Genomic DNA, 16,088 nt, shown 5'->3' on the forward strand with positions numbered 1-16,088 from the left:
GGCAAGTAGAAAGTACTAGAGGGCCACAGAACTTTTTTTAAGCAATAAAAATAAAACAAATCTTAATTTTACTTTCTCAACACTTTCTCAACACTGCTCAACACTTAGTTAAAAATTTTATATTTTAATGAAGGTTTTAATGAAGTCTGGTTTCTTCCGAAGCATAAAAAGGGTTCGTGAGCATAGGGCTGGACGATATAGAAAAACATCAATAAAACAGAAATCATATTGATCGATATTGATGATTAGCAGAAAATTCAAAACATGTATTTTAAGTGCAGCCCTGGCCATTGTATGCTGTTGGTTTATTACATATTTTTAGATAAAGAACAATGAATTAACACACAACCCTTTATTCAACCAACTTTTTACCAAAACTGCAAGTTTTTTTCAAAAAAAAACAAAAACGTGTTCTCTGAACTCTTTGAAGGGGGCGGCGCTTGGTGACAGAGTGTCCCTGGGCCTGTGTTTGTGATTGGTTGGGAGGATGTAGCGACTGTAGTACTTAACCAACATAAAAACTATTCTTCTATTGAACTTTTTTTTCAATCGCATCACATGTCCATCGATCAATATATATATTGTTCTTCAATTATCGTCCGGCCCTACTCCAGCACATTGTTTATTGAAAGAAAGGCAAAAAAATATCCCAAATTCTGCGGTCAAATACTTTTAAGCGCAATTGTGGAAAACTAGTTGCCATTTACTTTCAAGTTATTGAAGATGGGGGAAAAAAAGGGAATAAATGCAATCAAACCCTAAACAGTTGACCTGCGGTCCACAGACCTTCATAATTAGCTGAGCGACAGGTTTTAGGTTTTCTGGTTTTAAGGTTCTCTGCCATTCACTGTGTGCACATCTGAGCCTCCAGTTCCTTGTTTTAAATAAAACAACCCAGCAGGCAACAGTTACAGACATCTCACATCTGATTAATGGATCTGCTTTATTTTCAATGGAAGACCTACACGCAAAAAAAGCATACACTGTATGTAAAGAGACAATATAGTATAAACTTAAATAAAACATGTCATGTATTTTATTTACATTTTATTTTTATCATTTTTTTTTTTAACTTTGGGAGAACCTGTTCAGCTTTGTGATACATTGCAAATAGCATATATTTGAATCTCATTTAGCAACCCACTGACTGACATATTTTATTTTGGTTTGGAGTTAAAATACCTCTGTTTGGGATGAGGCCGGAATAGCAAACCTTAGTTAAAATCAGAAGAGTCTTTTCTCTTTTTTTTTGCATTTTAAAGCGAGGTTACCAGCAGAAAGATCCTGCCTGAGTGTAGTTTGCAACCCAGAGGCTCCTCACACAAAGGACGGATTGTTTGTCCATCTCTGTTTATGGAAGGCTTAAAGAAGAGAAGCAGCATTAAGCGTTAGTTGTTTTTCCCTGTTGTATCGAATCTTTACAGAAGTATAACCCCTAATCCAGGGTATGAGCACATGCTGTTACACTGATATTAACTAATGTTCTTGTGTATTGACACAAAATGTTACCATCTATAATTTAATGACGACAAAGCTGCCTAAAAACCTTCATCTGAGCAAAGATATAAACTAAAGAACTTTAGTCTTTAGATTGCAAAAACATACACTTGCAATGTGCGTTTTATAACTATTATAGATGCTTCTTAATACTACATATTTATTGTTCGTGTTTCATTATTACTGAATATGTGAATTTCCACTCTGGGAAACAAAGTGTGTGCAAATGTTGAAACCCTACATAAAACATGTCTAAATACTTTCTTTACTTTGATTTCAAACAATTAAAAATTCAATGAAAAAATCCAAGAGGTTGAAAACAGGAGTGAAAAGTTTCCAACAGGAGACATAAGAAAATTATATGTGATTTTAAATTACATGACAAGTACTCAATAGGCGTTTATCCCGCTGCACTAATCTGATGTCCTTGAAATAAAAGCAAACCGTCGTAACTGAGAGGCTGCAAAGATGCAAAAGAAACTTTAATTGAAAAATGAAGCAGACTTTCACAATGACTTGACCATGAAACTTGAGCTCAATAGATTGTGAAGACTCAGGGACACAAATAAAGTCTTAATACGTTTAAAAAGAGCAGGAACTCGACACAGCAAAACCGACTGGATGGCATTTCAAGGTGCCGGAAACTACACTGAAGTACCATTCTTGATTTTAGAAGTTCAGAGCTTAATTATTGTCACTTCACACTTTCAGAACAGCGCTGGAGGCAAAGCAGTGGAGGAGAGGGTTGGAGGGCTCGTGAAGCATCATGCCCTTTACAGAAATCTCATCAGTCTCCAAAACGTTGCCTCTCCCCCTGCCCTGTTGTGTCGCTTCAAGTATCGTTGTGTTTCACATCATTTCACGGTGAAGCCCCAGAATGACACTGAACGCTGCTTGAATTTAGGTAAACTAATTAGTTTTTATTTAACTTTGTTCCAGGTTTGTCTTATATATAAAAAACATTTGCTAGTATAGAAAAATATATATTTGGTAATTTCATGCCATTGTTTGATGTGATCATTGTATTGAGACAAAAAAAAAAGCACAAAGAGTGAAATCCTTTCCTTCTGTTTCAGCACCATCAGGGTGAAATGGGAAAAGTTAATTACCAATGTGCTTGATTTCTTTTAAATCTAACATCATGCTGAAGAGTAATTTAAATTATTCAGAGAGCAGACCACCCGCCGCATGAAAGCAAATCAATTTTAATTGCAAATCTGGAAGCAGGCGGGATCTTACAGACTGTGAGAACTAGAGATGCACTGATCAGGCTTTTCCTGGCCAATACCAGTATCTGGGTTTCTTTGCCTTCTGCACTGCTGTTACTCTGATTTTGACTGATTGCAATATGTTTTCCTAAGGACTATACCCACATAAAAGATAAAACAAATGAACTGCATATTCTATGACGGAAGTAGTAGTTTTACATGCAACAGAAACTGAGGGGATTATAGGATTATCCACATTTCAGCATTAAAGGATATGTGCCTAATCTTCTTCTTATTTTGACGAAAAAAAATAAAATTTTCATACCTTTGAAAAAAAGAAAAAGAAAAAAAAAGAAAAAAGAACCTCTCATCAGAGTTCATTGACTGGTGCATCTCCCCTGGAAAGACGCAATTCCAGAAAAAAAAAAGTAACAATAGAGAAAATAAAAAAAAGTACGTAAGAGCAAACGTAAACCAGAGCTTGTTCAAAGACACGCTGAGATCAGAGGAGAGTTGCCGAGCGAAAAAATAAAGAGTGTGATCCAAGCCGAGAATGATAAGCTCTGATATCATGTCTGAAATGACCTTGGGAAGGCAACAGGGAATCGTTTCTATAAAGTGTGTCTGTCGCATTAGATTCATCAGATGTCCTTTAGTTTTTCTATAGTTTGCTATTCACGCATCGCGGACTTTGATGTTTCTGCATTTCTGTTCCTTCAAAACCCCTGATGCATAAACAGCGCTGAGCTGTCGCCACCCCTCCTCTGGGTGAGTTACGTACCTTATGTAAGTTAACAGCGTAAGGTGCAGGATCCCAGGCCACCAGCGTTACATTCTTATAGATGGAGCTTGTGTTGAACTCATGTCTGGGATTTGCCAAAATCTGCAAAAGAGGCAACGTGAAAAGTTAGGTGTCTTTTTAATGACAGCGTCAAGCTGTATTGAGCCTTTTTTGTGGCAAACTAAAACTGAATCAATTGCTCAAACCAACATTGGTTGGTTTAAGCTGCTTATTTGTGTTAATTAATACCATAGGCCAATACCAATTTGCAGTTTCCGTTAAATTCTGATTGGCTGATTTGATTCACTTTTTTTTAAAAGAACAAAAGACTCAAGATGTGCAGCATTGTCTTTGAAAGACAAACGTTTTGAATCTGCCGGGAAATCAATCAAGTATAAGAATGTCCTTTTATTGCCTCAAAATATGAGCTCTAACTTTTATCTGCTTTTGTTAAAGTCAAAAAAAGTGCCACAAAGTACAAGCTGTTGGCTGGTGTGTTTAAAAACTGCATACAGTGGGAGTTCTGAGGGAGTTTTTATGCATTATTAAACAGGAGGAAAATGTCTGAGTTTTCAGTATTTGACAAACCGACGAAGTAAAAGGTTAAAACTCACAAGTTGTATAGAGTGCTGGGCCAAATAGCTGTAGTTTGCATCTACATTGGACCCAGAATTGTAATTTAAGAAATGTTCTGGTGTCGGACCAATTAAGCAGATACCCTCATGGTAAAGGAAAAAAATACACATTCTTTCATGTCAATTATTTCAATTAACAGGGCTTAATAAATATGATCCGTTCTTTACCGGCTTCTAAATGTAATTACTATCTCAAGTGTCCAAAAACACACGTCCCATTTCAATATGTCATTGTTTATCAAACAAAATGGACGAGTTGAAGTAGTCCTTTTCTGTAGGACCATCACTCTCTCATACATGTCCGTATGAAACCTAATTCTAACCATTTTATACAAATTTAGTTCTCAGACAAAAGATCTTTATTTGACAGCTACTTTCTCTCACACATCAGTTTATGACTCAATGACTCCAACGTCCCCAGCTTCTGTCACTGCAAAACGAGTCCAAATCATCCCCCCTGCACCGCTGGGCTGTTGCTACGAGGTGTTTTCGCCTAACATTGGCATCTCCACCTTAATTCCAAAGAAATTTGTTTTCTGGTTAATTCAGGCAAGTCATTGCAAGCTGACCGGTGCTGCCATATTCATTTTAGAGAGGAAGGCTTTTCTCCTGGCAACCCATTCAGACAACCCGTACATTTTCGGTACTCCTGAATTTTCTTGTAGCTTCTATGCACATTTGACTTGGAGTGATCTGGCTGGGTAATCCACTTGTGTGATGATTAGCAGCAACTGAAAGGTTTCTCACTTCAGAATAACCCCTCTCTCTGTAGAATGATGGACTTCAAGTTGTTTGAAAATGGTCTGGTAACTTTTCTCTAATAGAAATGATGTAACTTGCTCCTCTAAGGTCAGGGCTGGTGCCTTTCCTACTTTGTATTATGTTAACACATTCCTACATGTTCTCGAACTGAAATTACCAAATCTCCGGCTCGTGTAGCTTTTTTTATATATATATATATATATAGACGCTGCTAGTTTTCTTCTCCTTGCCCATTACACAAAGCTTTTCATTTTTGCCCATTTTTGCTTAGGAAATAGTGACCGTGAAACTGGTATTGACATGAAGCTATGAAATTGAAAGAGAGGCACTTTCATTTTTACCAAGACTGGAATTTCTGCCTTTACACCACAAAAATATATATTTCCTTCTACTCCAAATGAGTTATAGTGTTTTGCATTGACCGAGAGGCTTATTTTTTCAAATAACTTTATAACAATGCCCTTTCTAAAAAAATACAACATAGAGGGATGTTTTTCTTAATAAATGTTTGAGAGCTGCACAGGTTTGAGATACTAAATTATTAGGATTCATTTGAGTCATCCGAGGCCAGATTCTGACTTACCTGTGAATTGATGATGCGGATGGTAGTTTTGTTTCCCACGTCGTGCTCATATCCCTCTGTGGGGGCGGCGTTGAACCGCAGGACTGCATCATGGGAGTCTGAAAGACAAACCAGGTTCCCCTGATCAACAGCAGGACATGCAAGACCTGGGCTGCTCTCGAAGTATGCATAATGTTAAAATAATAAACAAACACGTAGGAAGGGGTGAAGAGTGTGATGGAGAAAAAAATGAATCACTATTTAATTACCAAAAAGGAGATGGTGATCTTTATTCTATCAGAATTTATTAAATTCTTCCAAGCTTGAGGACAGGAATCAGACCAGTGTCGCTCAGGTTCTGCTCTAACTACACAAACATTTTATATTAGTCTTTTCTCCTGGAGGTAAGACGCCACAGCGTCTCATATGGAAAGCCTGGGAACCTCAGCTTGGCACACTGGCGAAAGACCGAGCCTTGAAGCTGCAGGGATCATTTCAGTCAAGCAAGGATGGAACAATGCGCTCACACATTCAGTCGCAGCCTGAAGCTGCAGGAGACGAAGCGAAGCCTTTATCGGGTCAAACAAAGCGGCAGAACAGAGCTAATTTCAATGTTCCCTCTATTATTACAGGCAATCTTAGACTGAGAAGGATATGGTAAATGGTAAATGGACTGAACTTATATAGCGCTTTTCCGGTCATGCTGTACACTATAGCCACATTCACCCAGTCGCTCTCACTAACGCTCACACATTTATACACCGAGACGCAGCTCGGTAGGCAACTTGGGGTTAAGTGCCTTGCCCAAGGGCACATCGACATGTGGCAAGGGGAAGCTGGAATCGAACCCACAACCTTCTGGTTGCCAGACGACTACTCAACCCATCAAGCCACAGTCGCCCTAGCGATAGCAACATTTTGAGGCGCTGCCAAAGCGGAGTGAATGTGGAAGGTAAACGCTACGCATTGCAGATCTTTGCTTCTGCTCAGGCGCATAGATTTCATTCTCCTCCAAATCCTTCGACTTAAAAACAAGAAACAAATAAGTTTGTTCAGCAGGGATTAAATTGGTAACTGGTTTTAATAACAACAACGATAGTAGTATTCTAGTAAGTGCTGTTACCATTAAAACCAAATTGAGTGACAGAGCTTTGTTAAAACTAGCCTTTTGTGACTGTGTTTAAACTTATATTAGTCTGTCAGTGGTCATTAACTGCGTCTGAATTAACATTAGGGATAAACTGGTTGGTCTGTGTGGTAGTATTCATTTTGAATGTTTCATGGAAACTTCCTTTGTATTAAAAACTATTTTCTCTTTGCAATGACACCATCTTCTCAGTCCTGAGAAACAGCAAGAATGTATCCTCAAGGTCTTCTCTCTCACCTATCTGTAGGTCTGTTGCAATTAGAAACACGGCTGGGACACACACACACACTCCCACACACACCTTTTCTAGTATATTCCACTGAATGAATGTATGCAGAAGCCGGCCTGCCCACAATACTTTCACAGAGGCGATAATATTGCGTCACGCGCCTTTGTCTGGGGTGCAATCGGCCCAAGAAGATAAATGTACTCTGATGATGATGATCTTTCTGTGGAATACAGTCCAACCCTGTACAACTTTATAGGTGGGTTAAGACTGTGACTCTGTTCTTCGAGCTGACAATAAAATAACTAGGTAATAAATAAAACAGAAAAAAAAAATCCCTGAGTTTTCGATTGTGTAACAAACGCTTTGTTTCAGATGTGTAGCAGCAGACGCAGAGCGCAGTTAAAGCAAGGCAGGTATTTATATAAAAAACAAAAAAAAACAAAGAGCCCCAAGTGTCCCATGCAGCTGAACTTTGGACTATACAACCGTGGGAAGGAAAGTAATCTGAAGATATTTTGTCCTTGCTCATTGCAGATATAAGCGACAGAAGCTTCCCTCTCCTCCAGCTGTGACTAGCTGCCTAGCAGACGATAGTGATGTTGTAACTAATCTAGCTGGATGTTTATGCTCCTCAGAACCATCTTACTTCTTACCAGCAGGTAGGATTTATTGATAAAACAATGACAGGGTTATGTTTATTAATCGCCTCAATAAGGAAAACCTTCACAGTAAAAGCCTCTGAACATTAAATAGCATAAAGCAAATTAAAATTGTGGTAAAACGCTGGTAAAAAAATGCTGACATGTCAACAAACCCAGAAGGCCTTCTGAGTGTGTTGGTGACTGTGAGACTGAAAAATTATAAATACTTCTGCCACCAACGATGGTAGTGGTAGATAATTGTAGTAAAATGGATGATTCAGATAAATAGATATAGGTGAATTTTCACAAAAATAATCATTAGATTTCAATGAAGTGAAAAAGTGAACTTTACCTGAGTGTTTTATTTTCAAATTAAGATACATTGTTTAGCGTTATAAAAATGCAGCTTAAGAGTCAGTGCACTTTGCAACATGTTGCTTAAATATTAATTCCGTTCAACACACGTTAGCAAAATCACATCGATGGATTAGAATAGTGTTAGAAAACCTTTTTGGTTTAAGATTATGTGAACAACGTCTTTTATTTCCAGAGCTATGATTTTTTTTATAGGGAAATCGAGATACAATCTTAATCCGAATTTTACTGGTGACAAATTGTGATGTGATTTTTATTCCCACGTCGCCAACCCCCAGCACCAAATATCAATAGTCAGAGGAGAAGAAGCTCCATCATGTCAGATAAAGATGACATTTTCCTTGTCAGCAAAGAGAAGAAAGATTAGCCTCCAACCCCCCGTGCCTCCTATCAAGATCTTAAAACAGTAATAGTTCTCCTTTTGAATAATTAATCCAGATAAAGCTTGAAGCAACCAAAACGTGTAAATCTGTCTGAACTCTTGTGCTGATGATCCTCACTGACAAGCAGAGCTAAAGCGCCTCCTAGTGGTTTGTTCCAGTAACTGAAGGGTGATGACTAATGAGCTCCCCTTAAAAAAAAAAAAAAAAAAAAACGCGATCATACTGCGAGGCCGATTCATTTTTGACGCCCTTCATTTTTTTTATTTGGCTTTGTGCAATCGGCATCTTAACAGATGGTGCATCATTTACATACATTTCAGCCTGTTTGCTGATCGATTAAGTTTCAGCGCTCCTCCTCCTCTGTTGAACTGACACACGGATGAATGATCCTGCAGCGAGTGCTCCGACACTCCTTCATCGTGCGTTTTATAAACCTTCAGCAAACAGTCGAGCCTGGCCAGCTGCTCTAGTCCTCCGCTATAATGCTCCAGACGTGTCTCTGACACAAAGAGCCTGACAACAACAGTGGCCTTCAAATCACCATTTCCCAAAACACTGATTGTTTTTTTTGTTTTTTTTTTTTACATCAGCACAAAAACTTTCTCAGAAATAAACATCTAACATTTGTGTTTTGTTTTGCAACTTCTTGTGGTAAGAATGTGGGTTTTAAAAATGCAATTGCTCAAAGTTAAGTAAAGTCAGTGCACTGCAAAAACAGAACTACAAATAAGTAAAATATTCTTGAAATTGGTGCCAATGGAATGAGTATTTTTTTACCCCTAAAATAAGATAATTAGGTGAACTACACTTGAAATAAGATGATCGAGATGGGTTGTTCCTATTTTAAGTGTAAAAATCTTATTCCATTGGCAAATAATCTTATTTACCTGCTAAATCAAGGAAAAATACACTAACTTTAAAGAAAATCTTTCTTATTTTTAGTTTTATTTTTGCAGTGTGGGTTCCCCAGTTCATAAGGAAAATCACAATTATGACACTCAGGGAGAGAAAGAATTGCAAACTATCCCACAAAAGTAAGTACAGCCCTCACATTTCTGTAAATGTTTCAGTATATGTTTTTTGGGAAAACACTGAAAATATGACACTTTAATACAATGTAAATAGTCAGTGGACAGCTTGTATATCGGTGGGAATTTGTTGCCAACTCAAAATAACGTGCTGCTAGCAGCAAAAGCGAGTACACCCTGAAGTAAAAACGTCTAACTTGGCCCCAAAGTATCAAAGTTGTGTGCGGCCACCATTATTTCCCAGTGCTGCCTTAACTCCACCAGAGCTTCATGGGTTGCCTCTAGAGTCCTCTTCTCTCCTCTATGACAACATTACGGAGCTGCTGGACGTTAGATACCTTAAACTCCTCCACCTTCCATTTCAGGATGCCTCACAGTCACAGATGCTCATTAGGGTTTAGGTCTGGAGACATGCTTGGCCAGTCCAGCACCTTCACCCTTTAGGGTCTTAAAGCGAGGCAGCGGTTGCCCTGATGGTGTGATTGGAGTCGTTTTCATGCTGGAAAACTGAGCTGCTGTTATGGGAATTGTAGATGAAATTCTAAACAATAATAACTGAGTTCCCATCTTTACTAAATGAGGAGACGGTGGTAATGACGTTCCAGCACAGAGCAGAGATCACATAGATGGAAAGTAATCGCACCCCACGGTTCCGCTGCAGTCTCCGTCTGCTCTATCTCTGCTTGTCTCTTTTTTCCGGCTTCCCCTAATACCGCACAGTGGCCTTGGCTTGAGACATAACAAAGACAGTCTATCATAGACAATAATCATTCTACGCAGCATTAAGCCTTGCACTCAGCAAACAGTGGATCTTATACACAGCCATCAGGTCTCCAGGCCTCCCACGTCCGAGTGGTGTGAGGCCATAGTGACTTCAGAATAATAATTCTTATAACAGCTGCAGCCCAGTTTCCTAAGGGAGGGGGATCCTGCTCTGCTTCAGTAGGTCACAGTGCATGTTGGCATTTATTGTTCCCTTAGTGAAAATCATGCAGCCCCGAACCATGACTCTCCCACCACCGCGTTTGACTGTAGGCAAAGCGCTTTGTATTTTGCTCCTGACCTGGTGGCTCCTACACATGCTTGACACGGTGTCAACCCAACAAGTGTGTACTCATAGAAATCGATGGCCGTGTGGCTGCTGCAAATTTACACAGGTATACTGACTGCTTATCGATGAATGAAAATGTCCTCAACTCAGTGTTGTCCTACGATAAGAAAAAAGTGACACAATCGTGAGACGCGTGCTCACTTGTGTGAGCTACCGTACAACAAACACCCAGATAAGAAAAACACAAATCCACGGTGATGTTATTTGACAGACTTTTTACAAGTAATTAAATAAATAAAAATAACAGAATAAACAAGGTACTTTTACAAAGGCACCTGGCAGCATCTCTTGAGTTTGAAAGTCTACCTTCAGGCCAAAAGAACCTGATTAGACAACCTTTGTTTCACTAATATAACATATTTACCTTAACTTTAAAGCACGGTTGAGGGAGAATCATGGTTTAGCATATCGTTATTTATTCACCGTAAGAGAAGAAGCAGTATTTACTGTAGGTTCTGCAGCACAAGTGAAAGTGTTTCCTCTAGACAAAGCACCACAGGATGGCCCATCTGAATATTCAACATGAAGCTTCTTTTATATGAGCTGCATTTACCACCAGGCATCGTGTTCTGGTGTAAATGAGAGGAATTATTCAGTGCTAAATGAAACAGAACAATTCAACTCAGTAAAAAAGAAATAAATGAATTCTCATTTAAGCATGTTTACATTAAAAAAAGTATATTTACTATACCAGAATTCTGTCTAGGTCTGTGTTCATTTCCATGTCAGTAGCCACTCATGTCCCTTAAAAATGCATTAAACCACAGATGTAAAATGCCTTCATGTGTGTGTCTGCATCTTCTTTATCTCCTTACATTTATTGAGACTAAAATTAACTGATAAAACAAATGTAATCCTTCAATTTCCAATGCTGACCTGAAAGCCTTCATCGGCCCGCAGGGATCAGTCTCTGTTTCTGAAACATGTTAATGAAACATCGTTTGTAAGGACACGTCCCTTTTTATGCTTATCTGTCTAACATAACAATGATGCGATACCTCTCCTCTTGCTCTTTTTGCATGCAGCTTGTTTATTCAACGTGTTTATGATTGGAGGTCCTGCAGGTTAACAGCAACCAAAGACTGCATAATAGAAAGTGTTATTAAAAAAAGCATTTTCTACATATGAATGGTAAAAATGGAAAATCATCTAATATCAGATCATTTCAGATATAACTGGTTTTCATGGTTCTCGTGTCCAGGGTCAGCCTGGCAGAACGCTGGTACTCCGTACAGAGTCTGCAAAATAAAGCGAGACACAAATGGAGAGGAAATGCTCCACTGGAGTGAAAAAGATTTCCAGGCATATATTTGTCTTTTTTAAATTAGGGGCATCGTATTTGTTTTGTCTGAACAAGTGGTTAGAGAGTCTGCAAGTTTTCTGGGTTCAAATCCCACAGACTGAACCCAATAAATGCTCTGGGTCTCTGAGCAAGACCCCTGGCCCCAGAATGCTCCCTGGGCGCCACAGCGGCAGCCCACTGCTCCCTGAGGGATGGGTGAAAGGCAGAAGAAGAATTTCTCTGCGTTTAGGTTGCGTTGACAAACAAAGATAAATCATAAATGACCTTAACTTTTCTGCACTGGACACCTCTAATTGAATTGTGTTGTACTGTATGTGCTGTATTTGAAATTTGAACTCAATAGTAAAGTTATCTTTTAATTATTACTTGAGAATGCACTATTTAAATTTGTGTGTAGTGAATTAACACATTTACTGTATGAAAGTGAATATTAATGTATTAGATATGAATGTTATAACTTATTCGGAATGATTTCTCAAGACATCTATAACAATGTCTACAATGTTTAATTGTTAAGTGATTTTTGTTTTGTCTTGTGGACCCCAGGAAGACTAGGTCGTCCCACTTTTGGTGACAGCTAATGGGGATCTTTTTTAACAATAAACCCGTACGGTTGATCATTATTTATAATGTGATCTTTAAAACAAACGCCGATTATAAATACGTTTGGATCTGCCCGAAATGTCAAAAACAGAAATGTGGTGATGTTTCCGTCCCCGAACAGCCCTCTTTGATCCAGACACGAGGTTCATCGTGTGATCGCTCAGAACGGTTAAGCCGAGCAGGTCTGGCAGACCCTCTGATTGAGACCATAAGCCTGGTTTCACAGGGCAACACTGGCACACACAGAGACACAAAATATCAGTAAAGATTCACATAGTGAACAAATGATGCTTATAACATTTACGGTGCTGTTGATTTCAAACTCCTCAGTGTCATATCTTATCCTGTCACCAGGGGGCATTCAGTCATTTGTTCATTTCCCACCTATCTAGCACCTTACAGGGGTACATTGTGGTAAATTAAAGTATTAAAAAAGTGAATCTGTTTCAGTGTTTATATTATGTAGGTCCATTACATACAAATGTACATATTGAATGGGTGTATCTCTGTTTGTCTCAATGATTATGGCTTACAGCTGAAGGAAACAAAATGAAGAACGTTACATCAGTAACCAATAATTAAAAAAAAAGTACAGAAGTAAAATGCTATGGGCCACATGATTATTGGACAGACTTCTGATCTGAGTCTCAGTGACACTCTCCGGAGAGACTAGAAAAAGAAAAGGTCTGAGCAGTTTAATGGAAAGTTAAGTGGAAGGACAAAGTGTGGTAGAACGAGCTGCACAATCAACAAGTATGATCATTGAGATGGTTATGAAACTAAAGCCACGAAACAAAGCTTTGGGGAGATTCGCAAGGCAAAGAGTGCTGCTGCAGAGCTTCAAGAGCCGCCACACACAGATGTAACAAAGACACGGGCTACAACTGTTACATTTGGGCTAATCCACCCATAAGCCAAAAGTGTGAAAAACATCTCGCCTGAGGTTAAGAGCAAAGAATGGAACTGTTTCTCAGTGGTCCCAAGTCCTTCTTTTAGGTAACAAAAATTCTAAATTAAAATCCGAGAGTCTGGAGGATGAGTGGCAAGGTCCAGAACCTGATCTGCTTGAAGACCAGAGTGCTTTCCAGTGAAGGAAGATTCAAGGAGGCCCGTTTTCTGCTTGTTTTGGACCAACCTAACTTATTATGTTCAGAGTCAGATGAGCCGTCTAGCAGGAAATATTTACGGCACTTTATGCCTCCATCTGTTGCACAGCTTTATGAAGATGCTAATTCTTTATTAATTTCCTTTTTTTTTTGTTGACCCACTCCTTTTGCTGAGGCCCACACACGACATCCCGGAAAGAAGGCGATAATCACACATGTCTTATACAACGGATAACATTTGAAGAAATTACAATGATTGGCTATGAAAACGGTGAGAGGTGGAATACGTAGGTGAGGCTCTCAGACCGTGCTTCAGGCAGGTGAGGAACATTACCTCTTCTCTACTGGGTTAATCTGCCCAGCTCTAGTAAGCGGATCAAAAAACATTTTATTGGCCTCGTGGAATAGTCTAATATTCTACTAAACATTTATTTTTTTAAATATTGTACAAATAAATGTCCTTTTTTAGTAATATTCATGTTTTGAATGAAGTGAAAGAAAACATTGGTGAGTGTCTGATCACTTCAAAAAACCCAATGTAACCAAATATACTACGTTTTTAACCTGTGCCCTCCCTCTTAAAATATGACACTGAAAATAATACAACCCCAAACAGCCTCATTAATCATATATTCCAGCAGCCTGACAGGAATACCTGTTTCCCTCTGCCCTTGGTTTGCGTGTCATTCCCTCCATCAGCCAGATGATGGCAGCCAAACACCATCTGACTTCCACACGCTTCACTAAACCCCAGAGTAGCCTCTCACACACAGGCTTCAGTCAATGACAACACGGTCTAAATGCCAGAAAACCTGCAGGTACCATGGAAAAGAGGTCAGATCCTCATTTGTTTCCTGAGCATATTGAATATTAGTGATGAGCTGCAGAATGCATGCCGGCACTGGGTTTTTAGGAAGGACAGCGGGGTGACAGCAACTATAGAAGGATCAATGCAGTTTGATTTCCTGCTAAACTTTAAGAATTAAAGTCGCGTAAATGCAAGCTCTTCCAGCACCAGCTGTTTGGTGATTACTTTAGCCGCATGAAGGTTCTCTTGTTTATCGAGCTGATTCAAGTGTCTCTCCCCTCTTTTATTTTTTGAAAAATGAACCCGGGGATGATGACACACTGAGCCAATACCCCTGCTGTTGTGTGGTTTTAGTATGTATGGGAGAGACTTTGGTGAGGATGACTATGAATAACAATTTCTTTAAATATTTTTTTTCCACTCCCATACAGTCAAAATAAGGCCCTTCCGGAATGCATTTCTACAAAGATACAGTTAAAATATGATAACTGCAAACCCTATAATAAACAGACACATGACATTTTGTTTATTCACTGTCTAACTTTAGGTCAGACTAAACCTTTCCAGTTTTAAATCAGCTGGAATTACCGAAATGATGTATTATTTAATTGCTGAGTGCCATACAAACTGCTAGTTTGTTACTTTCTATTGATTCAGATGCTCACATAATTGAATTACAATGCAGCTAAACTAGCAATGAATGATATAGCTGCGTTAACATCTGTATCGGCTGATATTTTATGGTAATTTTTTAACAACAGAAGAATTGAGACAATAACTCCATGTTTATGTAGATCTCGTTTCAGTTGGTGTGCCTGTTTTCAGAGAAGGAGGGAAGAGTGTTGGCCTTGTGGTATTTGTTTAGACATGTTAAAATGATGGTGATGGAAGTTTTTTAGGGTGTGGAACGGGTGAAAGTCTGCTGTTGGCCATAACAGAAGTCTTAATATCAGATATCAATGTTTTATATCCGTGCATCCCTACTTTAAGCTGCTTGGAAAAGCCCAGTTGAGGATGTCATGACTTATATGCTTATGACAGGTTAATATAACACACCTGTGTTAAACGGAGGGCACGCCTGGGGATGTTTTTAAAGGATGCCTTCAATGAAAAAGAAAAGGAAAGAAAGATATCAGAAAACATAATTCTGGTTCATCAGGTACAACTCCTAGATGCCTGAAGGGGCAAAATTCATCCCGTCAAATATTTACACACAGATCGAACCAGCATGGCAATGGCCAGCCATCATGCTGTTCAGAACGAAGACGGGTTCTGTGTAGCAGACATGAGCGTGTTTTAGTGCAAAATGTGCCCATCAACCTCAGGGGAAGAGACTTTCTGAAGACGCTAGCAGAAGCTTTTCCACAATGAAACATGTTTTTTACCAACATGGGCTGAAAGACCACTCAGAAAGGAAGATGCCATCACTCCCAGAAGTAATAAAAGTAGATTAAAGTTTGCATGTTCTCATAGACAATGACCTCCATTTCTGAAGAGATTTGCTGTGGTCTGATGAAACAAAAATAGGTTGCCCATTGTTAGATTTCCTAACTTTGAAGTACAGCAGTGGCAGCAAGTGGCATCAAAATGAATGCTCTGGAGTGACTATCACAAAGCCCTGATCTCCGCTTGCTTGAGAAAATCTCTGGGCAAAGCTGAAAATGTGTATGTGAGCAAGGTGGCCTACAAACTCGCCTTAGCTACACCAATTATGTTTTAAGGAATGGGCCAAGACTCCAGCAAACTGTTTTTGAGTAGCTTGTGCAAGGACACTCAAAATGTTCTGACATGCAGCAAATAGAAACTATTTTGTAATCCTAACCGACATTAAGAAAAAAAGAAGTCTGACCGTGAGAATTTTTTGTTTTTTTTATTGAGTAACTGGTATAAATATCTGTTTTCAACTGTA

General features: G+C 38.9%; 1 protein-coding gene across 2 annotated transcripts in view; it reads right to left on the reverse strand.

Annotated features, from left to right (window-relative positions):
- Positions 1–16,088, reverse strand: part of st6gal2a (ST6 beta-galactosamide alpha-2,6-sialyltranferase 2a) — a 76,637-nt gene that overhangs the window by 14,374 nt on the left and 46,175 nt on the right. For both annotated transcript variants that reach the window (XM_036139137.1, XM_036139138.1), the window contains exons 4-5: positions 5,467–5,564; positions 3,487–3,588 (exon numbers count right to left, since the gene is read on the reverse strand). In XM_036139137.1, coding sequence (XP_035995030.1) covers positions 3,487–3,588; positions 5,467–5,564 — 200 coding nt within the window. The remainder of the gene's footprint in view (positions 1–3,486; positions 3,589–5,466; positions 5,565–16,088) is intronic.

The sequence above is a fragment of the Fundulus heteroclitus genome, chromosome 7, assembly GCF_011125445.2.
Source record: "Fundulus heteroclitus isolate FHET01 chromosome 7, MU-UCD_Fhet_4.1, whole genome shotgun sequence".
Lineage (NCBI taxonomy): Eukaryota > Metazoa > Chordata > Actinopteri > Cyprinodontiformes > Fundulidae > Fundulus > Fundulus heteroclitus.